Here is a 27,096-nt window from a genome sequence, read left to right as displayed (position 1 = left end):
CTTAGCTCTTCTCAGTACAGCCATAATTCTGAGAGCACAATATGTCAAGAAGGAGCTGTAGTTTGTGATCCAGATATTCTGTACATAATAATTTTTTTTTGTTTTGCATATTATGCAAAGTACACTAAAGAGTAAGTAGCATGCTATTCTGAATAGCCCATTTCAATGACGTGTTTGGACAAGGTCATTTGTGACCTTCAAATTTAATTGTTACTGTTAGTAAATGTCAAGTTCAACAAGAGTGCTTTAAATAACCAGCAAGTACTGTTCTCTCCAGGGTGCAAAGAGATGGACAGCAACCCTTCAGATACAGGTCACGGTAAACCAGGTAAAACTTCACTGGTTCATTAAAACTGAGCGGAGGTGTTCGAACAGCGCATACTGTGATGCCACACTCTCTAGGGAGTGTGTGATTATTTTTACTCCAACTTCTGAAAAATGTTTCATGATTTTGTTTTAGATGGTGATGGATCCACAAGCAACGTGCTCACAATTATTTTCAGCTGGCGTTCACTGCACTCACAAAAGAAAAAAAAGAAAAGCGTAATTCATTTTTCATGCACTGCACTCCATGCTGTGTTTTATGGACATGAAACATTAAATATCTGGCGAGTCATGAAGCAAATATAGTTCTGAACTCACTGCTTGTACCCGACGGTAGATTTCAGCTACACTGACATTAGTCTGCAAAGCAGATGGAATTGACCTCAGTGTCCTCACACATTATAAAATCACAATGACAAACTTTGCTGTAGGCTTCTGAGTTGCTTTTACATTTAGAGTCATTTCTGTAGCATCGTTTTCACATACTATATGTCATAAATAATGTGACCTCAAGCTGTCACTTTACCTTTATGTACTTTTGTAAGCTTTGAGTTATTAAGATTTTCTTAGAAATGTTCTTTTCCCCCCCTTAAGATATGTGGATCTTTCTAAACATAATTGTCACTTGAGGAGGCTTGACGATTTCTTATGAGGCATTTCATTTCTAGTGTGATAGTGAAAGTGTGAGACATGGCAGTTTGAGGTTTCCTCACAAATTATTCTTTTATAACAGCTTCTATAGAAAGAACTGGAATAAAAAAAGAGAGCTATAAAGGATGACGCAGGGAGTGGGAATCTTAATATCATATGTGTTCCATATAGGCTGACCTATTTCCACTGTAATAGATTTGTCTCTTTTCTTGCCATGCAGCATGTATGCAAATTTGAACATGCTTTTGAGTTCACCCAGATTCAGATTAATATAAATTCTGATCTATTTAAAGTTATTAAGTACCAAAATATTGTCTTGTACTTGTAACTTAAAACTTTTAGTAAATCTGAGAGTCGATTCTAAAAAGAGTCGATTCTTAGGCGTTGAGAATCAAGAGTCGACTCTACAAAGGAATCAACTCTGCTGAAGGGCCTAGATAGAACGTTGAGATGATTTTGATTCATCAATGACTTTGAATCAGTTGATTCAGTTCACCAAAGAGATTCGTTCAGATTTGTTTGCTGTTTAATTCGGTGAATCCTTCTGGATGTTACATCCTCTCAACAGTAGGTGGTGACAAGTAAAGCGACTGAATATTATGAACGAGTCCCTCAGCAACAGATTAGATCAATTATAGCATCGAGTCTTTCACAAGCGAAATAGCATAATAGGCAAACTGAGCCTCATAAGCGAAGCTTTTGTTATAATTTACACATCTATGTACATAATTCCGATACATATGATGAAATATTGTTTTTTTCTTTCATATGCGGTAGCACATACTAGTCTTTATCGCTGCACGAATGTTACAACGAGCGGCTACAAAGCTCCGCCTATTACCAAATTAACCAATCAGGGTGGATATTTAATTTGCATAACCAATCACTGTTAGAGATTTCAGTATCACATTAGTGCGTCATCAAATACGTTAAGGAAACAGGTAAAAAGAAACTTTACATTTAACCAAAATGTTGATGAAATGCAATTGAATAAATATAAATCTGCCCCAATGAAGGATGAGGTTCAACTACTCTGCATATGTGAGTATATATTAGATAGAATGGGGGCTCTCAATTTATGTATAAATATTAATAGTTATGTATGTGACGCTGTGAAATTTGTTCTGTCAGTTTGCTATAGTAAATGTTGTGTTGGTGATTAGAGAGATTCTAACACTTTATGTATGATTATGACTATACTAAGATATCATGGAGATATGTATATGGGAGAATAATTATCAGTACATATATGAACAAAACCTGCTCCAATCATTTTAGGTTCGATTAATTAGCTCACAATTTGCCTTTGTTTTTCTGTTTGTTTCTTTACACTATATGTCCTGGTCACTATAAGCCATTTTTAGAATCCATCCATCAATTCCAAATCAGATTTGGAGTCCATTCAAAAGATTATAGAAGCAAACAGCACTGCATTTTAGATACATAATAGGGCTGTTGATAGTTCATTCATTTATTTCATTGGTAAAACAAAAGAGAGACATTAGAACACAATAACAAAAGCAAGAAGTCACAAGAGTCATGGCACAGATCAGCAGGCTTTCGGCTTGACGCTCTGTGTAAGTGTGATTCTTTAGTTAATCTAATTGTCTAATAATAGAAAAGAGAGTAAGTTAATTACTCATATTTTCTCTGGACCTCTCACCACTGGAGCGCAGAGATAGAGCAGCCAGGGAGAAGATGGAGTATCAGAGGTCTGCTGCCTTTTTCAGTTGGCGTAAGATGAAATGGCTAATGACAGGGAGCACCGGCAGCAGTTCCAGCAGATTTCTGGCAATATATTTACATGACTTGATGCCAATTTACACTTGATTAAAGTAACATTGCATGGACTGGTGGTCATGTATTCCTGGCACCATCCAACCAGGAAGAAAAGTGTCGACTCGTGTTGTCTCTAGCTCAGCTGGCACAATGCGAGCAATGCAAAGGTCATGGCTTTGGTTCGCAGATAACAGATAAAATGATTCATTTGAAAGCATTGTAAGCGGTTTTGGACAGAAATGTTAAATGCATAAAAGAAATCCAATCTATTGTCTGTTTAAAGACATTGTGTAGTGCTAAAGTGGTAAATCTTGACAAAATCTCTGATTGGTCCCTATGTTGATCAACAGTAGGCAGATTAAGCGTTTTCCATGCCAGGAGATGAGGAATATAAGGGAAACATGCCAGTGCCTGGATGCCAAGATGATGCTGCAGCCAACATGACACACTTGTGTCCAATGCTTGTCTACATTTAAACTAGATTATAAAAGCATCTTTATATGTTTGTGCTTGAGTTTCAGTGAAAAGAATAAATGATCTCAAGGTACATGAGGCACACTGGCATTTATGAAAGCATCCAAGACCCTTGATACAGATGGATGTGACATATGTATAGTATAATTTCAGTGAACACTCTAGAAAATGACCCTGTGGTCAGTGTAGATAGAGCATTTGTCTTTGAAGTCAACATTAAAAGGTGCTTGTGACCCATTTTACGTATGTGATTAGATGTATTTGTAGAAGATATGTAGGATGGTACTTTATTTTATCCATTATACATTGCTTTTAGAAAATAAATAAGGTCAGTTTTGTTGACTTTAAAGGAACAATTTACCCCAAAATTAAAATTTGCTTACAATGTAGCATTACATTATTGTTCACCAATGGGTCCTCTGCAGTGAATGGGTGCTGTCAAAATGAGAGCCCAAACAGTTGATAGCACTCCACATGACTCCAGTCCATCAATTAACATTTAACAACTGCTTTTCACTCCACAAGATGTTAATTTATGGACTGGATTTGTGTGATACCTGTGGATTATTGTGATGTTTTTATCAGCGGTTCACTGCAGAGGATCCATTGGTGAGCAAGTGAAGTAGTAATGCTAAATTTCTCCAAATCTTTTCTCATCAATAAACAAACTCATCTACATCTTGGATGGACTGAGAATACATTTTTAGCAATTCCTTTACATTTCCTGCATTATTTTTAGCAGTAGCAATGAATTCATAATGTAATTCTCAGTACACATCTTCTATGTCTAATCGTTTTTCGCTTTCTATTTTGTGAGCTTTGAGTAACCCGAGTCCTTGAATTGATGAGTCAGTTTCTGAGAATGAGTCTAGATATATTGACTGCCATGCAATACTTGCTTGATTATTGTCTTCAAATGGAAATAGAATGAATTGCAGAGATGTATATGCGATGCACATCACTGTGAGTCACTTATAAATTCTGTTTGTTCATTCAGTATATTATTGAACTTTTTTGTGCATTGCTGTACCAGATCTGTCTGGATTGCTCGCTTTGGTGTGTCTTCTTTGGCATAGCCTAAAACAAAGCATTTTTCATCTCTTTTCCAGCCTTCAAGTAAGAGCTACACTTCCCGTTTAGAGGCGAGCACCTCATCCCTCCAACAGCCATGGCAGACGAGTCGGACATGCGCAATGAGCTGACAGACATGCAGGCCAGAGCTGATCAGGTGGCTGATGAGGTAAGTACACATTCAACATGCATGGGAGGCGCACATCTAAAAATGAATCCTAAATACGACAGCATCTGTTTATAAATAGACCCATCCCAGCATGAAGGAGAATGAACACACCATGACTTTCAGACATGCAGTAGAAGACAGAACCACTCTAAAGAGCATCTCTGAATTAATAAATCTGTTTTGTGCAAAATGAAGCGACTCTATATTGAGACTTCTCATCTATTTGTCATGGAGCAGTGGAGGCTGCTTGGTTACCACCAGGCAGAAGCAGTGGTGATCACTGAGAGGTTCTCCACTTATTTCAGACAGAAACAGCCTCCCTCTCAGCACCTGCCCAGTGGGGGTTCTGCACTGGCTTTGATAGACCTCTAATCACACAGGTCTCCTGCTGAACAATCAGAACTTTGACACACAACTGCATGTGGGAGGGGTAACACAGGTGATTGACCGTGTCATCAGAACGCTTGTGCATTATTAACATGGCCACTGCACGTATGTCCTTGATTGTTTTACTTAATTATATACTGACAAAATATTTTACTCAACCTCATGTCGTTCTAAGGCAGTGTGTAACAAAAGAAGATATTTTCAAGAATATTATCTTAAGTTCAAATCACTGATTTTTTTTTTCTCACAGAAGAAAGTCATGTGGGCTTGGAACGGACTTGAGGGAGATTGAATTTGTTTTTGAGTGTACTATCCCTTTAAGAAAAACACATTATCATTTTTATCTTAATCAACCCTTAAATAATATTTTTTTTTGTTTTAGCACTGCCTATAGGTCAATTGTGCAATTAAGGTGCCACTAGTGGCACCAAATTGAGGAAAACAAAAACCAAAAACAGTTGTTTCCAGACAGGTGTCCAAAACACTGTCATCTACATCACCCCTGCATCAATCCATTAACTACAACAAAAATGATTACAAATCGTTTTTTGTAATTGAAATAAAGCTGCAATAAATGCCTTTAATATATGAATATTAAATGGTAAATTAGTGAAAAAGGTGAAAATGAGAAATTTTGGCTTGGCAACTAACTGAAAAAAAGAGGTTTAATTTGAAGTAATAAATGTACTAAAACTGAAATAAAAATTAAGCACAAAAAGGTAGTAAAGTAGTAGTAGTAAAACAATTTGTAAAACTTCAACTAAAATTAAAATAAAAACTTAAAATATAACAATAAAAGCTTATGTAAACTATGAATAAATACAATAATAGTATATAAACTATTAAAAAATACACTGTGTACTATGGAAGCCCGTTTCTGCCACTGAATAAAAAAATGTAAAAAAAGATAATTGCGACTTTTTATTTTGGAATTCTGACATTTTTTCTCACAATTTCGACTTTACATCTTGCAATTCTGACTTTTTCTCAGAACTGCCTGATACAAACTCGCAATTCTCGAAATTCAGATTTTTTTTCTCAGGATTACGTGATATAAACTCGCAATTGCGAATTATAAAGTCAGAATTGTGTGATATAAACTCACAACTCTGACAACACATCAGTCTTTTTTCTCCTCAGAACAGGACTTTATAACTCGCAGTTGCGAGTTTATATCTCACAATTCTGAGAAAAAAAAAGTCAGACTTGGGAGTTTTTATGACGCAATTCTGAGAAAAGAATTGCAAGATGTAAACTTGCTATTGCAAGAAAAAAGTCAGAATTGTGAGATAAAACGTCACAATTACCTTTTTTATTTTTTATTCAGTGGCGGAAACGGGATTCCATAGTCTACAGAATGTTCTATATTGAAAAAATTGTTGCATGTCATTTGTTATCTATGGTGACATGCAACAACTGATATATTTGAAGTGAAAATAGACTAAAACTGGAGCACTTCGCATGCACAATATATGCAAACTGAAAACCAGACTTCTGAAATCGTCTGGTTAATTTGAAGCATTCACAAACCAGGATTCTTGCAAAAGTAAACAAAACTTTTGCAGAGGCTTTTTTTTTTTTTTTTTAAATCTCTATCTATAAAAATAGCATTAATAAACAAGCTGATCATTGTGTGAGATAAAAATTTATTTGCCAGCTATTTGACTGTTTTTCTTGACGACTTGTCAATGACTAGTGCATTAAAGTGGCACATGAGACAGTATTAACACTGAAAAAATGACACCCTTCACCTTCAAAGCCTCACAATGACGAGGTGGTGTATGCTTCCATATGATCTATGGTATGACTCTTGATGATAGCTCTCTAAAAAGAAAATCAAGATCTCAATAATGATCTTTAATCCCAGCCTGCTATTGAGCATCCTGTGGCGCGGCGCAGTCATATTTCTTCAGCTCAGATATATACACTGGACTGGAATGGGAGAGCTTTAAATATTCATGAATGGATAATGCTATCTTGAGCTTTCTTTGAAGGAACAGGAAGGAAAGGAGGGGGAACAGAAATGGCTGTACATTCAGTTCAGTCTGAACTTGGCAGCCATTAGTAACATGCTGTCGGAACTGACATTATGAACATTATGGCCTTGTACCAACTGTGGCGCTCGACACATAGCATTCAAATAACAACATGAAGAACCAAACAACAAGCAGGAACACATTAGCTGTTGTGTGCATTGTGGGTAATAATAAGTGTATTTTTCTTTCTACAGTCTTTGGAAAGTACTCGCCGCATGCTGCAGCTGGTCGAAGAGGTAAGTACTCAGTAAATAGCAGAAAACCATCATGCTGCTCTGTCAACATATTCAGTTACATATTGCATATTGAAGATGCAAATATAGACTGAAGTCACATATCTGGAAATGACACACTGTGATCACTAGGAGAAATTCCTGCTCATCAGTTTGGCTGTATATGAAAAGCCGTTTTTACACCGAGTTTAGTGCAGTGCTTGTTTTCATGGCCGCTGAAGGTCAGAAATGGAGACGGTGAAATAGCACCGAATTTCCGCTCTATGATAAAAATCAATAATGATTTCAGAGAAACTCCATCTATGTGTTACTGATAGGGCAGCGGCGAGACACAGGAGAGTCTTTCTAGTGTCTTAATAGGGATCAAACACTCCTGACCCCACATGTGGAGATGAAAGATGGTGTTGAGAAAAAATGGTGGTTGCTTTGGCATTATAAAGATCAGAAACTTTTTAGTTTTAGTGTGATAGCAAGTATAAATCATATTGTTTATTTGGTTTTTTATTAAATGTTTTCTTCACCAAGGCTACATTTTACCTGATCAGAAAAACAATAAAAACAGTACTATTGTAATACATTATTAGGGCTGGGCGATATATCAAACGTGATGATCATGCGCATCTCTGTAGTAAAGCTGGTTCCGTGATTAGCGGTAAATCACCTGCATTCAAAAACCATACTAATATGCTGATTTGGAGGTTAACGAAAGATTTCTTGCATTCATTGTTAAAACAGTTGTTATTTAAAAATAGTTGGGGTTTTTTGCAACAATGTTAAAATATTCACTGTATTTTTTAAATAAATTTAATGTGTCCTTGCTGAATAAAATTATTAATTTCCTATAAAAAAAAAAATACAGACCCCAACTTTTGAATGGTATTGTTAGTATAATATGAAAGTTCCAGAAGGGTTATTGCAACCAAGATGCATAATATTTTTGATCGCAATACCATAATGGATCTTTAAAAACAGGCCCAGAACCAAGTTTTGTGAATTACATCTTGAAATTGGTTATCCAAATTTATGAGCATATCATTCTCCCGCTTCATTTTTGCCATTGCTGGAAGAAAATTGCATACTTGGGCTGCTAATGAACTTCAAAGGTTAGCGGTGCTGAACAAATATAATGTTCACATCTGGTTCTTGCATCTGATTTCATATTAAACGCTTCCAGTTTCCATTATGCCATATGTCACTTTGATTAAATGCTGAGTAAATGCACATACCTGTTATTATTAGTATAAAATGAGTTGACAGAGCTGATAAGATGGGGATATTTTAATAAATTAAGTATTAATGTTTGTTTTTCATTACATATAAAGATTCCTGTAGGTACTCGGTGCTCAAGTGCTCAATCATCTAGTTAAAATAATGAGGTGATGTGGGATTCGGAATAAGATAATCAGCTGTTTTATTTAGGTCAATAGAACCTGCGTGCGCCTCAGCGAACGACTCACCATATTGCACACACACATTTTCATACCTTCAGAGTTCAATCCAGTGCTCTGTTTACAATTCTGAGCTAATTTTAGCTCCATACTGTCTGCCACCTCATTGCCTTCTTATAATTACCTGCCAAATGAATAAAGCGCTCTTGAAGAATTTCAATAGTTGTAATAATGCTGTGCACTACAGTCTGTCCTCTGCTGAAAAGCTCTTTTATTCCCTGCTGTTCTTTTCTCATCTTATATCTGACCTAAATATGTGTGAATCTCCTTTCTGTTCACCTGTAGGCTTCTCTCACTTGTTTATTTCTTCTTTTCTCTTGCGTTGCCATTCTTGATGGATTAGAGTAAAGATGCTGGTATCAGAACTTTGGTTATGCTGGATGAACAGGGAGGTAAGTTACGGCGAAGAACACATTATGGAATCATTTAATGAGGTTGTGCAGTAAGTCAAATTTATTTGCTTATTTTAACTTGACTGTCTATAGGCTACTCGTAATACTTAGCCAGGTGAGCTATTTTGCAGATTAAAGAAATGATTTTAGACAATTATAAACATCAGGCCGTCATGTCAAAAGCAATGCTTAGAGAGTCATGTAAAGAGGTAAATTGAACGATCGATGTTGCTGGTAATGACAAACAGCTCTCCTCTTCACCAGATGAAATATATCTGTGTACAATCCCTGGGGTGAAAGACTTTCCAGTTAACACTCAATGCTATTTTAGGATAATTAGACAAACATACTCCATTCCACAAACAGCATAGGCATTTTTATGAAAAGTAAAACTGTAATTGATTTATCAATGATGTGACTCAGTTTAATAGAAACAGTCACGTCTCTATTGACAAATTAAGCCTTTATAATGCTTGAGGCTTTATTCGGTTTTATGTGGATAATAAGAAATGTTGAGTTCCTTTCCACATGGAAGAGAAATTTTAATTAGTCTGTCAAAACAACATACAGCCCTTCTTCTCGTTGTGTTAAATTATGGATGTTGTGTTCCTCAGACTGCCTCAGGACAATCCATTTCCTACCTTAAATGATCCTGCTACCTTTCTTGCCTCCAGTTTTAGAGCTGAACAGCAGCACGTCTCATAAAGCTGTGCTCTGATTGCTGAATGTAATAGTCTCCTACAGCTCAGAAGGCTTCCAGTTAGAAGTCCACTTCAGGAGACATATAAAGAGACATATGAAGAATGTACCATTTTTAACTAAAGAACTACATAAAGTCAGTTGTTTAACTCGACGGCAGGTCATTAATCTTTTTTTTTTTAGCATTTCAAACCTACAGCCTTTGGGTATCGGCCTAAAGTGTTAACTGTCCCCATAGGTACAGTACTCCATCTGTTTTATTTACAGATAGAATATGTTGTGACATTAACCAAACACAAATTTCAACATCCTTCAATGTTTGAAATCAACTTCACTACCAGGAGTGGGGTTCAAACCCACGAGGGCATACATCCATTGGATCTTAAGTCCAACGCCTTAACCACTCGGCCATCCTGGTTGCTGTTCTTTGTGTTGTAGTTGTAGAAATTGCTTCTTCAATATGCTTTTTGTCATCTCTATGCCATCAAGCAGATTTTCTACGATTATGCATAACGGAAAAGACATTTGCTACTTTGAGTGGGGCTTGAACCCACATGGACATTTGCCCATTGAATCTAAAGTCCAAAACCTTAACCACTCAGCCATCCTGGTTGTTTTTGTTAAGTGGTAGTTGAAGTGACTGCTCCTCTAATATGGTTGCAAGGGTCTGTTTTCTGTCATCTCTAAGACAATGCAGCTTACCTGCACTGGTTCACACTAGAAAAGACATTAACTACCACAAGTGGGGTTTGAACCCCCAGGACATTTGTTAATTGGAGATTAAAGGGTTACTCCACTCCAAAATGAAAGTTTTGTCATTAATCACTTACCCCCATGTCGTTCCAAACCTGTAAAAGCTTCCTTCGTCCTCGGAACACAATTTAAGATATTTGGATGAAAACCGGGTGGCTTGTGACTGTCCCATTGACTGCCAAGTAAATTACACTGTCGAGGCCCAGAAAAGTATAAAAAACATCGTCAAAATAGTCCATCTGCCATCAGTGGTTCAATCTGAATTTTATGAAGTGACAAGAATACTTTTTGTGCGCAAAGAAAATAAAAATAACAACATTTATTCAACAATATTGCATACACTATTCTCTGTCATCAGTAACGCATGGATACGTATTGTACGTTTATTATTGTACGTATTGTATGTTACTATTGTTGCGCCATTTTGGAGAGTATCTGCTGGGCGCAAACTGCGTACGCAGTTCTGTGTCAGCCGCACCACAAGGATATGCTGTTTTCGTTCAAATCAAAGTGTAAAACAAATGTAAAAGATGTATCCGTGTGGTGCGGCTGACACAGAATAGCGTACGCAGTTTGCATCCAGCGGATACTCTCCACAATGGCGCTACGCTGACGCAGAGGAGACAAATTGTTGAATTAAGTCGTTTTTGTTTTTTTTCTTGGGGACATGGGTGATTAATGACAAAATTTTCATTTTGGGGTGGAGTAACCTAAACACTCTGGTCACTTTGTGATGCTAAAACCCTTCTTTATTCCTTTTAGAGCATTGGTCTCAAACTCAATTCCTGGAGGGCCACAGCTCTGCACAGTTTAGCTCCAACCCTAATCAAACACACCTGATCCAGCAAATCAAGAGGTGCGTTCGACTTCATGCAGCACTGCGCAGACCTTGGTGGCTGACTTGAAGCAGTGCTTGCCGGTTAAAAATTTAGTCCGACTTGAACCGGCGCTGATGCCAACGTCACTGTCACGTGTGGCATCAAAGTACTGCGATAGCGTTTCGAGAGCAGCCGGCTGACTCAGCTGGCGCAGCTTTTTCAGAGCGACTGCTGGAGTACTGATAACGACACAGCTGTTTCACGATTGGCCAAATTCACCACATGACAGCAATGACGTGTGTTCAGCAATTTTTAAGTTAATGTGCAATCGGAGCCTAAATAACAAAGTGATAAGAAGAAGAATATTAAGAAGAAGGAGAGCATGATTTCCTCCAGCGCAGAATTGTGACGTCTGTTGCATTTCAATGATGTAAAAATCGCATGAAATGCGATATGACCGTTCAGACTGAAGTCGCATTGCAAAACATTGGCTATGTATCCGATTTAGGACCACATATGAAAGTGGCCTGGGCCTGATTTGAAAAAATCGGATTTGTGCTGTTCAGACTGTCATAAGAAAATCAGATATGGGTCACATTTGTGCAAAAAGTCGGATTTGGGCCACTTTAGCCTGCAGTGTGAACCTAGTCTAAGTGGCTACTCTCGTTGATCGCCGTCTGTAGCTGTGCTTCAAGTTGAACACACCTAAGGTCTTCAGGATTACTAGAAACTTCCAAGCAGGTGTTTCTCCAGGAATTGAGTTTGAGACCACTGTTTTAGAGATACTTCAGAACCAGTTTTGAGAGACTCAATTGTTTGCAAACACAACCACATACAGATGCATTACTGTGTTCTACTCAAAAATTCAAATTTTTTTCTACCAGGAGTGGGGCTCGAACCCACGAGGACATTTGTCCATTGGATCTTAAGTCCAACGCCTTAACCACTCGGCCATCCTGGTTGCAGCTGTAGAAATTACTTCCCCTATATGCTCTCTGTCATCTCTATAAGATAAGGCAGATTTTCTGCAATTATTCATACTCAGCCATCCTGGTGACTTTGTGGTGATAAAAACCTCTTTAGTCATTTTAGAAGTACTTCAGAATCAGTTTTGAGTAAGCAGTTTGTTGAAATCAACCACATATAGCTGCATTACTATATTCTACTTAAAACTCTTATTTACCTACCAGGAGTGGGGTTCGAACCCACGAGGACATTTGTCTATTGGATCTTAAGTCCAACGCCTTAACCACTCGGTCATCCTGGTTGTTGCAGTTTCTTCCTAAATTCAGAATATTGATGATAATCAGAATAATTTTATGTTTCATTCATTCCCTGTAGTGGCAGACATATTGACCTACCTGCTCTCATCTTGAGTACCATTATAATTAATACAGAGATAACCCTGCTACCAGGAGTGGGGTTTGAACCCACGAGGACATTTGTCCATTGGATCTTAAGTCCAACGCCTTAACCACTTGGCCATCCTGGTTAGTTATAGATACTTGAAAAGGCACCAAAATAGCCCAGTGCATGCACCACAGTCTGTGTGTAACATACTACTGGCTCAGTCCTGGTGTTATTCTACTTAAAATACAAAAAAGTGAAGATATGCTTCATATCACTTTCAACCAATGACGAGACAAGTCCCCCACTGTCTCTTTCTCACCTCCTTCCCCCTCTTTCTTTAGTCACGCTGCTCTTGCTCATGGGATTAGAAGCAAAACCCAATTAGCCATTTGGCTTGTTGTCGCTATATGGTGGAAACCTCACACTAGACCCTGTCAGTTGTATTTAAACTAGCTATGAAGAATACAAATTTTAGTTCAGCTTTCAAGCTCAATTAAGGGCAGATGAACAGACACTTAAAAGTGAATCTTATTATCATATTTGCTTATTTTTATAAAATTGCAACATCTGTTGTGCTCCCCCAGGGATTTTACAGTTTTCTAAAGCCCTAAAGGAATGTGTATCCCTTCAGTCTGTTGTTCATTTTCAGTTCATGAATGAATCAACCATTACATTCTTCAGTTTACTTCCCCTTACCACACAATAACTAATATTTATTCTCCATATTTCATTCTTTTTTGCTTTTTGTTTTGCTTCCGATCATCTTCTCGGCGCTTGCTCACGTTGTTCACAAGTTCATAATTATCCTGACTGTTTCTTTTTTCAGTTTAGCTCAGACAGTGATGGCTCAGTTACAGTGAGCAAGTGCCCAGTGATGCCAAGCATTCATGCCAACAACCACTGGATTCCCTAAAGGCTCAGAAGAGCATCCCTATTACAAAATATTAGCATATGCTTTTTGATTTTAAAGGGATAGTTTACCCACTCACTCTTATGTTGTTCTGAACCTGAACCTTCTTCCATTGAATGATTATGATTCTTATACAGTGGTGGTTTTGGAGCTTGACAGCCCCAGTCTTTCCCCATTCAATTTCATTATCACTCTTAAAAATAAAGGTTCCAAAGGGGGTTCTTCAAAAAATCTTTCACTTAACAGTTCTTGAAAGAACAATTTTTTCTTAGTGTGAAGAACATTTAAAAAATCTGAAGGACCTTTTGTGGAATGATCCTTCATGAAACTAGAGATGAAAAAAATCTCCTTTTTGTGTTTTATGGAGGACAAAAAACTCGTATGGGTTTGGAACAATATGAGGGCATGTAAATGACAACAGAATTTTAATTGTGGGTGAACTATTTCTTTCATTATTGCCGTGATTTATCCAAGGCAAATTGTTAAGTTGAGCACAAATTAAACAGGTAAATGCATGTGGGTTGAAAAGTCACTTTCTTATTTGCGTATGTGCTCTGCGCCTCATAGTCCATGTTCTCGGCACGACCTAACCTAACCACCCACTGCATCATTCAAATGTCTCACGTTTTGAGTAGATGTGTTTCTGGACAGCTTAGATGTTCTTCATCGTTTTGTCTGCCAGGATGCAAAGTCTCATTTCATTACTGTCACCCCTTTGTCCTGACCAGAACAACTCGAGCGTGTTGAAGATGGCATGAACCATATCAACAAAGACATGATGGAAGCTGAGAAAAGTTTAAAAGATGTAGGCAAATGCTGTGGACTTGTATGTCCCTGCGACAAGTAGGTACTGGTGAAGCGTCCAAGGCTCTCACCTGTCTGCTGCTGTCTGACTGTCTCTTGTCACTGTGAATGTTTAAGCCTCTTTCTTTCTTTTTGTCCCTCTTTTCCTCCTTGCCTTCCCCTTCTCTTTCTCTCCTTGTTCCTTTTCCGCACTCTTTATTTCTTTTGGGGGCGTAATTGACTAATGTTTAAATCAGAGCAACTGGAGCGCATCGAAGAGGGAATGGATCAGATCAATAAGGACATGAAAGAAGCAGAAAAGAATTTGACGGATCTAGGAAATCTCTGTGGTCTATGTCCATGTCCATGTAACAAGTAGGTGATGCCTGTCGCCTGCCTGCCTGCTTGCCTGCCTGAACCCGACAAATAGGAAAAAACGCACATGGCCAGTTTGCACGCTCGCTCTTGCTCGCTCCGTAGCTGCCACTTCCCCCCACTGCGCTCTGCCTGGACTACTTCTCTGTGCATGGGGATGGCGGTAGAGCTAAGTCCGTCTGAGGCACCACTGGTTAACCCATAGTTGTAGCTGTAGGCCCTGCTCTCTGCCGGCTGAATGTGCAAATATGCTGGGCTCTATGCTTCACTGATCCATTGGTCAAGGACTGTTGTTCGTAAATGTTAAGTGCCTGTTTAATATGCATGTGCTACTTTTTGAAATGCAAGCATTACACACTCCTTGAACGAACTTTGTGGACCGCAGATTAGAAATTCATGCTTTATTTACTTGAGGCTGGCAGAGCTGGCTTCTTACAAAAGGGGTTCCTGAAAGGCAAAGCATGTCACTGCAAATGGGTAACATGGTGGAAAATGTTATCTTGGCAATATAACCGGCCTGAGTAATTGATTATAGTACAGCTTATTGCTAATTATGTGCTATTCATACCTTAAAGGTGCACTAAGTCATTTTTTGTTCTGTTTAGAACAGTTCTAGTCTACGAAATTTGATTGATTAAGTGGCGCTCCAAGAATGATCATAAACAGTAGCACTGGGATTTATTTTTTGTGTCCTCAATGTTCGCGTGTTACACAGACAATCGGACAGTGAGGATTTTTCAGTGACTCCATCTGTAGGTTGTTTTGACTGTCTTAATTTATTCAGCGATTCACTCAAGAGACTAACTATGTGTGAGTCACTGAATCATTTTTTAAATGGATTTGTTCAAAAACACTGATTCATTTAGGGACAATAAAATGACTCTCTTTGAGAGAGTCACTTTATATTTTTTAAACAATTCATTCAAAAGCATTGATTCATTCAGGAAGGAAACAAGTGACTGAAAGTGAGTCACTGAGTCATTTTCTCAACTGATTTGTTCAAAATCACTGATTCATTCAGGAACAAAACAAGCGACTCTCTGTGAGTGGGTCACTGAATCATTTACTGAAATGGTTTGAGAGTCACTGAATTGTTGGTTCATTAAAAAAAAAAAAAAAAAGATTAATCCATTAACTAAACTAGTGACTGCCTTTGAGTAAGTACTTGAATCATTTAGTAATCTGAGTAACTAAGTAACTAATTAACTAAGCAACCGATCCGTTCAAAAACACTGATTTAAGTCAGAAAAGAATCAACTGACTGTCAATATCAGAGAGCCATTGCTGATACTGGAAACAACAGTATGATCTTGCAGAACAGTATGGCTTCACACATGGCTCATCCAATCAGAATTTAGAGTAGAAACTTCTTGCTTTTTAAAACGGCATACAAAGATTATTTGAACATTATTAAATGTTTACATGGTTATATACATTGTATAGGAAGATAAGTCAATGAAGTAATGATTAAGTAAATAATAATTAAAAAGTTAAGTGAACTTGACAATTCACTTAACTTATTTTTGTATTATTATTATTTACTTAATCATTTTAAGGCAATGGGTTTCCTCAGTTTTTTTAAGTTAAGTCAACTTATCACTTTTTACAGTGTGGGAGTTTTGTAAATGATTTCGTTAAAATGATTTGTTAATTAAAGTAAAAAATGACTTAGTGCACCCTTAAACCTTATAAATGCACAAGCACATTCAGTCAAGTTTTCAGCAGTATCCAAGTAGTCACAGACATCGGTTCTTATTATGCTCTGTTTCATGAGTTGCAAATATTATGTTAATAATATGCTGTGTGACCAACTCTTGCATAATGGCACAGGCACTGCATAAATACTCATGTGAGCAACTGTCCCTGGCTGAAAAGTGTTGAACGGTCATCAGCGTTAATGCAGGCCATCGCCAAACGCCAGTTGTTTGATGAAGTATTTATGAATGTTAACTAATGGGTAGTGTCTTATTCCTTTTATGTATTTGGGGTTGAAGTAATCAAAGTGTAACAAAACAGTAATGTATATATATATATATATTTTTTACTTTTAAAGTCAACATGAAAGGCAAGTTTGTATAATGAATATTCAATGGGAAAATGTAGAGTGGGAGCTTGATTTTATGCATCGGAAATTGATTGGATTGGTTAACTAGTCTTTTTATGACAGGTGGCTTGATTAGAGGGCTTGTAAGCCGAAAAGAAAAGTCATTCAAGGGTGATGCAAGTTATTACATTTTGATGAAAGATAATGAATCATGCACAGTACGACAAGAACGTGTATTAAGAAGGTAAACAAGGTCAATTTTGATTTCATGTTGACTTTAAAGCATGTGCAGATGAATGTAAAGGAGATTTTGGCTTACCTCAGAACTTTTATTCATGTTTCTTTTTAAAGACACGCACCTGTGTCTGTGTCAGTAAGGATTAAGGTCATGGTTGAGTCTCACTGCCTCTGGTCAGAGCTTTTCATATCAGCTCCTGTAGTCACAATGGCAGTGGCATAAGGCGATGCGTGCCATAAAATCTCCATGTACTGTAGAAACAGCCCTATTTTACATAAAAGGTTGAAATTAAAGGTAATAGCTTGTAGGAAATCACCTGCATTGCTTAGAGAGTTGCTGTGAGCTTTGTTCAGACAAGCAGAAAAAAATCCCATTTTTTAGGTATGTATGTATCCGGACCTCAAACCTGTTGAAAACAAGTTTTTGACAAACCCAAATTCAATTCAGTCATATATTGTTTAAAATCAAATTCAATTCAGATTTCAAAATCTTTTATTTTTATATTTTCATTTATATATTTTAGTTTTAGTCATTTTGTTATGCTTTTGTCAATTTTTTTGTTTTGTTTTACATTTATTAAGCTTTTATTTATTTTTATTTCAGTCTCAACTTATTTTATTTCAATTAGCTGCCAAGGCAATATATTCGATTTTTATATAAGTTTTTTTTTTTTTTTTTAGTCATTCATTATAGTATTTATTTAGTATTTTGCCTTTATTTCAGTTAAAGATTTTTTCTTAAATAGATTAGTGAACAATAACAGCACTATGTGCTTTAGTTATATAGACAAAAAATACTAAGGCATTTTTCAGAGAATTTTATTATGTGTTCCACCAAAGAAAAAAGTTTGAAATGACATGAGGATGAGTAAATGGTGGCAGAATTTTTATATTTTTTATGTCTTTAAGTTACTATGGTGACTGTTATATACTGGATAATGACTGTCTGAACAAGCAGGTCCGATTTCATCACTTACTGTACAGAGTCACTTACTAAAGATTGGATTTGAAAAATGGGTGCAGTGTGAACAAAGCCTTAGACCTTTACTGTATGCATACTGTTTCTAAACAGCCTAATTCCCTTCCCCGCCTGAATGCAATGCATGTTACTTGTTATGATAAATGCTTTTCTATTGGTTTATTGATTTCATTAAAAAGATAACATGCTGTATCTAAATGTTTAATGAACAGACTTTATATGTTTGGAATAGGTCTAATCTGTACTCTCACTGAGAACATGTTACTGCTGAATGCTTCTCTCTGTCTCTTCACCTTGATAATTGTTGTAAACCTCCTCTAATTAACTGTCATGTCTCCATCAGTGTCTATGTAATTGTCTGTCACACCCCCACTGTACGTGATGTGTGTACGTTAGTTCCAAGAAAGTGTTGTTCATTTATTCATGAGCACCTTTAATGCATGTAATTCCATAACATTCATATAATCCTGACCACCATTTCCTGTTTTAAGTGTTCTCTATCTGCATATAGTTCCTCTCAGTGCATGTCCAGTGCTTTATAATGTTACTAAACACTGCTCGGCTTCTCACCCTGTCTCTCTCATTTCCTGTGGTTGCTCAGGCTGAAAGGTGGTGGCCAGTCCTGGGGTAATAACCAGGATGGGGTGGTGTCCAGCCAGCCGGCCCGTGTGGTCGATGAACGTGAGCAGATGGCCATCAGCGGAGGATTCATCCGCAGGTCAGTTACTTAGAAGAGATTACTGTATATACAGTAGAATTCAGTGGACTTTGGTGAGTAGACTTTTGAGAGAGTCCTAATCTTATATTTTGACAGATTATGAAATTTGTCATTTTATTCTATAAGCAAGTTGTTAGCAATACCAACATCATGGATTCATGAACTGTAAAAATGTATACCAAAAAATGTATGTGTAATTTGCTAAAAGTGCATGCCAGATGTGTAAACATAATAAAAAATAATAATATATAGTACAGAAATGCATAATAATAACAACAATAATATATAATTATAATATTTTATTATTTAAAATATTAAAGTATCATTTTATTATAATTCATTAATTTAATGTGACAAAACACTCAGATATTATTTAAATTGTAAAGTAATAAATCAGGTAATATTTGTTGTACTGCCTTATATATTAAGTCTTACTGTCTTATATAATATATTAATATTCTTTTTGCATTGCAACATAATGTTCACGACATTTAAGCAAATCGATCATTTTTAGTAGGCTACTGTAATGCAAAACATAGTATTATTATTAATAATAATAATAATAATAGTAATGTTGGTATCTTGTTCATTAATGTAATGCAAAAATAATTATTTTTCGAAGTTGTAAATAAAACAAAGATTATTGGAGAGTATTTTACAAGAAGTTTTTCTACCTCAAATTTTCTCATTTAATTCAATGCTGACTTTATTATTTATGAAATTATATTTATGTAATTATTTATTAAATTTACTAGCAGCTTCTGAGAGTTTCCAAATTTATTTTAGGTACAATGCAAGGAAAAAAATTGAAACTGAAGAGTTCTTGAGAAGATGAAAGCAGGAATATTCCAAAATATTTGGAATAATAATAAAATCGTAATATAAAGTCTTGGTGATTACTATTGCTATTTGTTGCTATGGTTACAGGCATCAACTGCCAATTAGAGCAGTGTATTGACTTCAGTTACCTGTTCGTACAGACATTTTTCGATCATTAGCTCTTGTTTGTTGTGTGGACAGATCAATTTGAGCGGCATGTTAGTAAATACGCTTGTGACTCCCAACTCCCAGCTGTGGTTGTTTTCATCTATCTAGTGTATCAGCAGTAAGTACACCGCGCTTCACTTGTCATTGAGTCATGAGGATCTCTATAATTGTCTGTAGAAGACGAATGTCCGCTTTGTGCCAGACTGTAGCTTCAGGCACGTCAGGAGTGGTCATGAAACCACTGAGCTGTTGTTGGTCCGCTGTCTCAAAATATCCCACAAACAAAATGCAATGTTTAGCTAGAGTCCATATATAACTTAATTGTTTTAGACAGTTGTTCTGCTCATGCTCGTGTAGACAGAATCCACGGATTAGGTAATGTGCGTAAACAGAATCGCCCACTGTATCATCATGTGCTTAATGTCCTTTTTCTGTCCTGTACAACCTATCAGACTATGGAAGCATGTTTCCGCAACAGATTAAAAAAACTGAACTGTGAGACATATACTCCGCAACCGCAAAAATTGACAATATTTACTTCATAAATACATGTTTGTGATTCATCTGTGCATGTTAGTTCACAGGGAAAAAGGTTTTTGAAATCTTTTATCATAATATAATAACTGCATTTTTCCTGTCTATTTCATAATGCTTTATGTCACGTTATGGAAGTAAAATGGGTTGCGATTCCGAATGCATTTCCATGTTGACTTTGATATAAAAATCTCAATCAGAGCTCTCAATAAACCCAGTCTGGTTTTTTGTATGTCTTCAGGGTAACAGATGATGCACGAGAGAACGAAATGGATGAGAATTTGGAGCAGGTGGGAGGTATCATCGGTAACCTCCGCCACATGGCTCTCGACATGGGCAACGAGATCGACACCCAGAACCGTCAAATCGACAGGATTATGGATATGGTAAGATCATGATATTGTAATATCAGAGAAATTATTACTCAACACAAGAGCCTCAATAGTGACTGCAAACTCTCTCATGAGATAAGAGCTTCTAATTATACCATATATATACTGTAAAAATACCTTTTGACATTAATATTTGTTTGGAGTAGTGCAATTATGAATTTTGGATCATAAAAGCATTTTATAAGGGAATCCATCATAATTACTATTGCTCTTAAACTCAACCCCTCAGAACAGTGGTTTTCAATCAGGGAGCTTCAACAAATTTCCAAGGGGGCTGCAGCATGAAATTGTTTAAATGAATATATTATTATGAACATATATAATGTAATTGTTGCTAATGTAACATAATGCAAAGAAAAAATAAAGAATAATTTTTTGAAACTTCATGATGAGTTAAAATGATTTCAATTAATATATTACTATAAATATAATTAATATTATTATTAATATTAATATATTAAAGTAATCTAACTTAATTAAAATACTAAAAAACACTAAAATCAAGATTTTTTCTTTTCAATAACTATTGATTTTACTGAAGAGCAATTCATGAAACTTCATAAATCAAAAATGCATTGTGCATTTTTATAAATAATTATAAATAAATATATAATTATGAATCAAAAATATACTATAAAATATTAATATAAATTATTATTATTTTTTATTTATTTATTGAATAACACTTTGAAAGTTCTGGAATCACAAAATGAATCGTGTTAAATTTTTAATAAACATTAAGACAATTAAGCATACCCAATTTTCAGTTCTATATAGCATATCTAATATGTTTTTCATATAATAATAATAATTTGTTCTCATTAATTTAATGTGACAATACACCAAAATTTTTAAAGTAATAAATCAGGTAACATTTGTTGCACTTTCTTGTATATTAAAACCATTAAGACTTTAGACTTTTTTGCATTGTGACATTATTTTCATGACAATTAAGCACAATGTAATGCAAAAAAATGATATATTGTTTACATTTTAAAGTAATAAACTAAGTAATATTTCTTATAGTTTTTGCTGATTTAAACAAAAAATGATTTTAAAAATGACTGTATTATATCACTCCCAGTTTCTTTTTGAAAACAAGCAGTATTGTATCTGTATCTATTATTTTTGTCTTCCAGGCCGATTCCAACAAAACCAGGATCGACGAAGCCAACCAGCGCGCCACAAAGATGTTGGGCAGTGGCTAAACCCCTGCGAGAAGTGCTTCGGCTCCCTTTCCCTTCCCCGCTGTACCTGCAACAGTGCACATGTGTTTTTCACCCGACCAGTTTGCACACATGCACTTATCAGCCCCTCTACGCTCTATCTAGGAAGTGTCGTCGTGTGTCTGTCTTAACTGATAGTCTAGTAAATGGTCACATTTACTCTGTATCTTTCTCTCCAAAGGTTAAATGTACATAGTGCATATTTGATGGCTAGAGATCATGTGAAGTTTCTTCTTCTTCTTCTTCTTCTTCTTCTCTTTGTTGGTTTCTTTATGTTTTTTTTTTTAAAGTGTATATTTATTAAATATATATACACACATTTTTTGGATGAAATTTCTTAAAGGTTTTCAGTCATCCGTGTGTCCATGCTCTGTGTTTTACTCAAAATAAGCCATGCTTCATATTCTGATGTAGTGAGACAGGAGACGAATTAGACAGTGAGGTGCAGGAGATCACATGACGGATTGCTTATCTTAGCCTGCCATTTTGTAATCGCCTTTAGACAGTGTTCAGTAATGATTATTACACCTAAAGTGGTCATATATGTATACAGCGTGTCACTTTCACTTATTATTACCCCATGTGTAGACATTACCGTACAGCACGGGCATGTCAGTACATGCATTCGTTTTGAAGCAACATCACAATAGTGCCACTCTTTTTTTTCTGTACATCTGCAAAATGTGTCAGTTGATGAAAAATCGGAACTAAATGCCAATAAAAACTAAACAAACCTGAATCTATTGTTTTCTGCATCGGTTCTTTGTGTGCTGCTTCGTATCTGATTTAATATCTTCCCAACGCAGAGACAATAGCAAGCGTTTGCTGTTGATACAAGAGTGTTAGAGTGGCTGTGTGCGCTGTACTAACCCAGATCCTCTTTGAACCAGGGGCTTTACATGGATTATGCCTGGCAACGTCACTAAGTACTTCCAAATGCTGAAATACACAAATACACACACACTGCTTCAACACACACAACATGGATAAACACGAGCAAGTGTAAACCTAGGTGTTAGGGGACGGCTGGCCAGTCGTGATTATTGAAGTCAGCTGCCAGTAATGTACAGCAACATTATTAACAGGCTGGAAAAATTTAAATTATTTGAGAAGATTACACACCATAATGAACAGATCATAATCATGATGGAGTAAATAGGGCTTAATATGTTGGTTAAAATATTAAACTTATAATTAAGAAACTTTACAAATTAATTATGTATAAAATTATATTTATTTAACAGCTCAATAATGTGCACATGGGGTGAATTTTGAACAGATGTTGCTTGTGTGGTGCACTAATTTCTAACATAAAACCATAAAATACATGTTTTCTCTAATCAAAACATGTTTTCTTTTACTGAAAAAAAGTGAAATGGTGTCAAATGTTTGTTTTTGTTTTTAATTGAAAAAAGATCATTAAATCTGTTTTGGTCAGTTTGTCTAAAAGCAAAAAACAATTCCCATTGAAAATAAAAGTTAAAAAAAAAAATTTGTTTAAATAATATTTTCTGGCTAGCTTTACTGACTGCATTAATTATAATGGGTTTATTCCTCTGGTGTTTTTTCTTGTTTGTACATAACAGAAAATATGCATATTTTAAAAATCATCACAGTTAACATTAAGGTCTTTTGAAGTTTTTATTTATAGTAAACTAAATTAAAGATTGACTCACAAAATACTGTCATATTACAGCTAATTGAGCTTTTGTTTATGGTGAAATTAAGTTGTTAAAAGCCAAATTATATAATATTATATTGACCTACATTAGGTAACATTTTGGCCTGTGATTAAAGAAAATATAATGATTGGTTGTTATATTAAAGTTTTTTACATTGAATGTTTTTGACCTTGGGAAAAGAAATACTGTTGAATTATATAAAAATGTAAGGTTTAAACCATAACTATAATTAGAAAAAAAAAAAAACTAATTATTTTGGCTGAAATAAAAATGGGTTTTTTTGTTGTTGTTTTTTTCATTGAGAATAATTGGTTATCTGATTGGTTGTCTTTTTTTGCAATTTCCCTTAAATGATTAAAAGTCAATTCTTTAATGACATCACTGTCCAGGAAGTGACATCATTTTGGTGGGAAAACAGCCCAAAGATCAGTAGATTTGATGAATTCTTTGATTTTTGTGGGTATTAGATGGTTTGTCTCATCTGAAAACATTAACACATTTGATAAATGTGACATATTCTTTCAATTTCAAAGCTTTAAAAATTGTATTAATGACCCTCTTACACGTTAATTTTCAGTCCCTCACTGAGAAATGAATAATTTCAGCTCTGTATTTTATTCCTGTGCAGAAATGTTATTAAATATTATATTTCTGCTCTTTTCTGAAAGTCTGAAAACACCCTTTTTACAGAAATACTTCTTACAACAAGAGCATATTCATGTTACAGAGTTCAAAATATCAGCATAACTGCAGTGATGCTGGTCAAGAAACATGGTCTCACTAGTACATTAAACAGGCTGAGATGCAAATCAGTCAAACTATAAATCCATAAATATAAATCCATTTTTGTTTTTCTATTTGTTGTGGAGAAGCACAATGCTGTTCTCATCAGATGGAGACAATGTCCTCTGCTGTCCAAACTGAAAGAGATGTTCTCAAGCGTAGCCCGAGTCCTGACTTTCATATGGCACACTTATCACACAACCTCAAAAGCAAAACACACATGAAAGCACCGTCAGCCAAGACTGCAATATCTTTCTGCTCTTATCAGAGACGTGCTTCTCTACTGCTCTGCAATCTCTTGATGATTTTCTTCTGCCACATTTATGCGTTTGGCAGATATGCATCAGTGACTTCTAGATGTACACTGATACAGTATTTTACACTGCCGAGTTAGAAAACGGTGTCTAGAGGATGCTGAATGAGTTCATACAAGTACAATAATCAAGTGGTTCCATTTTCATTTCTGGAGACTGATTGGAATGTGAAATCCCTTGACAAAAGCACATCTTCCTTTGTGTTAACAAATTTCCTTTGGCAGCACCGTTGGTTTTTGTGAACCAGGTATTTTAAGCTGGAAAGCAAGTTTCCCTCAACAACTCTCCACATGTCCTTATGAAGATGTTGTGATATTTAAAACAAGATATTTGAGATGCAATGATGCACAAATTAAAAGTTTAGAAACATATAAGTATGTTTGCTTATATTCAAAATACAATCTATGAATAAAATGATTTATATTAATAACTTATTTTAATATTCATATCATATAATAGTATTTTATATGGTATAGTTAATTTATTTAGTTGATTTTAGATTTTTTTTTTTTTTTAGCAAAACAAGTAAAAAGGTATAAGCTAAAAAAAGTATTTTTTTTTTTTTTTTTTTTTTTGCATGGGATAAACTATTTGTAACGTTCTAATCAAAAGCAGGTGGTATTTAAAATAAGAATATTCTCATTAAAGTAAGCAGTTTATTGGTCACATGAGTGCAAGATAAATCAGTATTGTCATTTTTAAATGCATATCTGCATATACGTTTTACTTTTATGCCCAGCTAACAAAAAATACATTTTGACTGAGTTATAAAAACATTATTTCTGAACATTTTGTGAATGTTTAAGACAAGGGAAATGTTCCATTTTATTTTTTGCAAACATTACATTTTAGAAACAGGTTTAATAAACAATGTTTTTGTACTAACGTTTTAAGAACGTTATTAAGTAACTTTGAATGAACGCTCTATTAATATGATGTTAGTCCAGGCCTTTAAAGACAAGCACGCCAGAACGTTCTGAGGTACATGGCCTCAAAAATAACAAACAAGGACTAAAAGCCACAAAGTTCCACATGGATTCTTTTCACATGCTCTTTGAACGCAATAGCAGATTCATTTTTGTTAATATTCTTAATTGAATTTCTCCTTTAACGCTCCAGCTCTCTCAGGCAGAATTTCACCTGTGCTCGGTAACCTTATTTAGCGCGTGAAGCAGTTGGGATGTGACAATTCTTTGATACGTAATTTGCGCTTCAGCGCAGGTGCTGATTGAACTGGATCATCATTATTCAGCGATTGACACCCACTCTCACCACCCTCTCTTCTGAGTCACAGCCCTCCGCTGGCCTGCTCTTCATCTCCCAGCCCACCTTCTCATCGCCCCCTTTACATCTCGCATCCCCTGTTCACGCTTCTGTACACACACCGTCTCCAGCGTCGTTTAGCCAGAACTCATTAACAAACGCTGACAGCAGCTCCAGAGGCTCTCTAACTCACTGTTTTTTTGTGATAGTCTGAATGCATTTGTACATCAGATATCATTTGAATAATGATTTAAATACATAAACACGTGCACACATATCCCTCATTGTAAAGCTTACTGTAAACACTGTGGCGATGGACGCTTTAGTTCATCCTTCCAGGGGTTCATATTTATTCACTTTGACAATCCAGTGATGGGGAAGAGCGAGGATGTGTGGGGGAAGGGAAATGGGAATTGCATAACCTCCGAGCTCAATCTTAGCATGAAGAGGCCACCAAGAAAAGAAAAGAGGAAAGAAAGAGGAGAGGAAAAGAGAAAGAGAGTCTCCATTTGCCCTTTACCCTTATAGTGTATAATAGTGAAAGGTGGAGAAAAAAAAATGAGGCTACAATCAGAGGTGTGAAAACAGGATGACTGGGACAATGATGTTCAGTTCAGGAGTGTTTATTTCCAAAGAGCAAATATGTGGTTCCTGGCGATGTGCAAATTATACTCCCATCAAAAATAAACTACAGTTTAGCTCCTCCCACCACAAAAAAGGTAAATAAATACAGAAAAAGGTAAACAAATGCAGAATAAAAAGAAACATGCATTGAAGAACAGAAAAAATATATATTTTGCTAGTATAGTGAATTATTTTAATGTTTATTATTATTTATTATTGTAATATTAATTAACACAATAAGCAATTTTCCAACGATTTACATCACACAGAGTGGTAATTAAAAAGGAAATGCATTACTATAGCTTATTTTTACCGTTGTTTTAATACACTAAATTTCACCATATGTATTTGTAGTAAAACTGTGGTTATACAAATGGTAATCAATACGTCAAAAACACTTTTACTATAATAAAACCATGGTTAATTTTCTTAAAGGTATGTTTGCAAATGAGACATGTTAGTGTAGACTGACAGCTAGTGGTCAAAGAGGAGCAGTCAACTGCTACTAACTAAGCAGCTTATAAAATTACTTAATTAATGTTTCATTTACGAACACAATATATTAATGATTACCACAAAAACGGAGCAACTGTGATGAGCCCATTTTTGAAATCACTAAAGATTAGGCTGTAATTATGACATGAAACTAGGATATTTGAAT

At 35.6% G+C, this 27,096-nt stretch overlaps 1 protein-coding gene and 4 non-coding genes across 5 annotated transcripts in view; 1 reads left to right on the top strand and 4 right to left on the bottom strand.

Moving 5' to 3' along the window:
• Positions 1–22,508, top strand: part of snap25b (synaptosome associated protein 25b) — a 43,084-nt gene extending 20,576 nt beyond the window's left edge. Inside the window, exons 2-8 of the mRNA XM_058750343.1 lie at positions 4,338–4,468; positions 7,086–7,127; positions 8,916–8,964; positions 14,535–14,652; positions 18,514–18,630; positions 20,393–20,537; positions 21,683–22,508. Coding sequence (XP_058606326.1) covers positions 4,397–4,468; positions 7,086–7,127; positions 8,916–8,964; positions 14,535–14,652; positions 18,514–18,630; positions 20,393–20,537; positions 21,683–21,751 — 612 coding nt within the window. The 5' untranslated portion in view covers positions 4,338–4,396 and the 3' untranslated portion in view covers positions 21,752–22,508. The remainder of the gene's footprint in view (positions 1–4,337; positions 4,469–7,085; positions 7,128–8,915; positions 8,965–14,534; positions 14,653–18,513; positions 18,631–20,392; positions 20,538–21,682) is intronic.
• On the bottom strand, positions 9,999–10,081 carry trnal-uaa (transfer RNA leucine (anticodon UAA)). Its single transcript has one exon. It is a non-coding gene; the product is annotated as a tRNA-Leu (tRNA).
• Positions 12,113–12,195, bottom strand: trnal-uaa (transfer RNA leucine (anticodon UAA)). The gene has a single exon. It is a non-coding gene; the product is annotated as a tRNA-Leu (tRNA).
• trnal-uaa (transfer RNA leucine (anticodon UAA)) lies at positions 12,419–12,501 on the bottom strand. The gene has a single exon. It is a non-coding gene; the product is annotated as a tRNA-Leu (tRNA).
• On the bottom strand, positions 12,644–12,726 carry trnal-uaa (transfer RNA leucine (anticodon UAA)). Its single transcript has one exon. It is a non-coding gene; the product is annotated as a tRNA-Leu (tRNA).
• Positions 22,509–27,096: the final 4,588 nt, after the last annotated feature.

Source organism: Onychostoma macrolepis, chromosome 17, assembly GCF_012432095.1.
Source record: "Onychostoma macrolepis isolate SWU-2019 chromosome 17, ASM1243209v1, whole genome shotgun sequence".
Lineage (NCBI taxonomy): Eukaryota > Metazoa > Chordata > Actinopteri > Cypriniformes > Cyprinidae > Onychostoma > Onychostoma macrolepis.
This window is presented reverse-complemented; position numbering and strand designations above follow the sequence as displayed.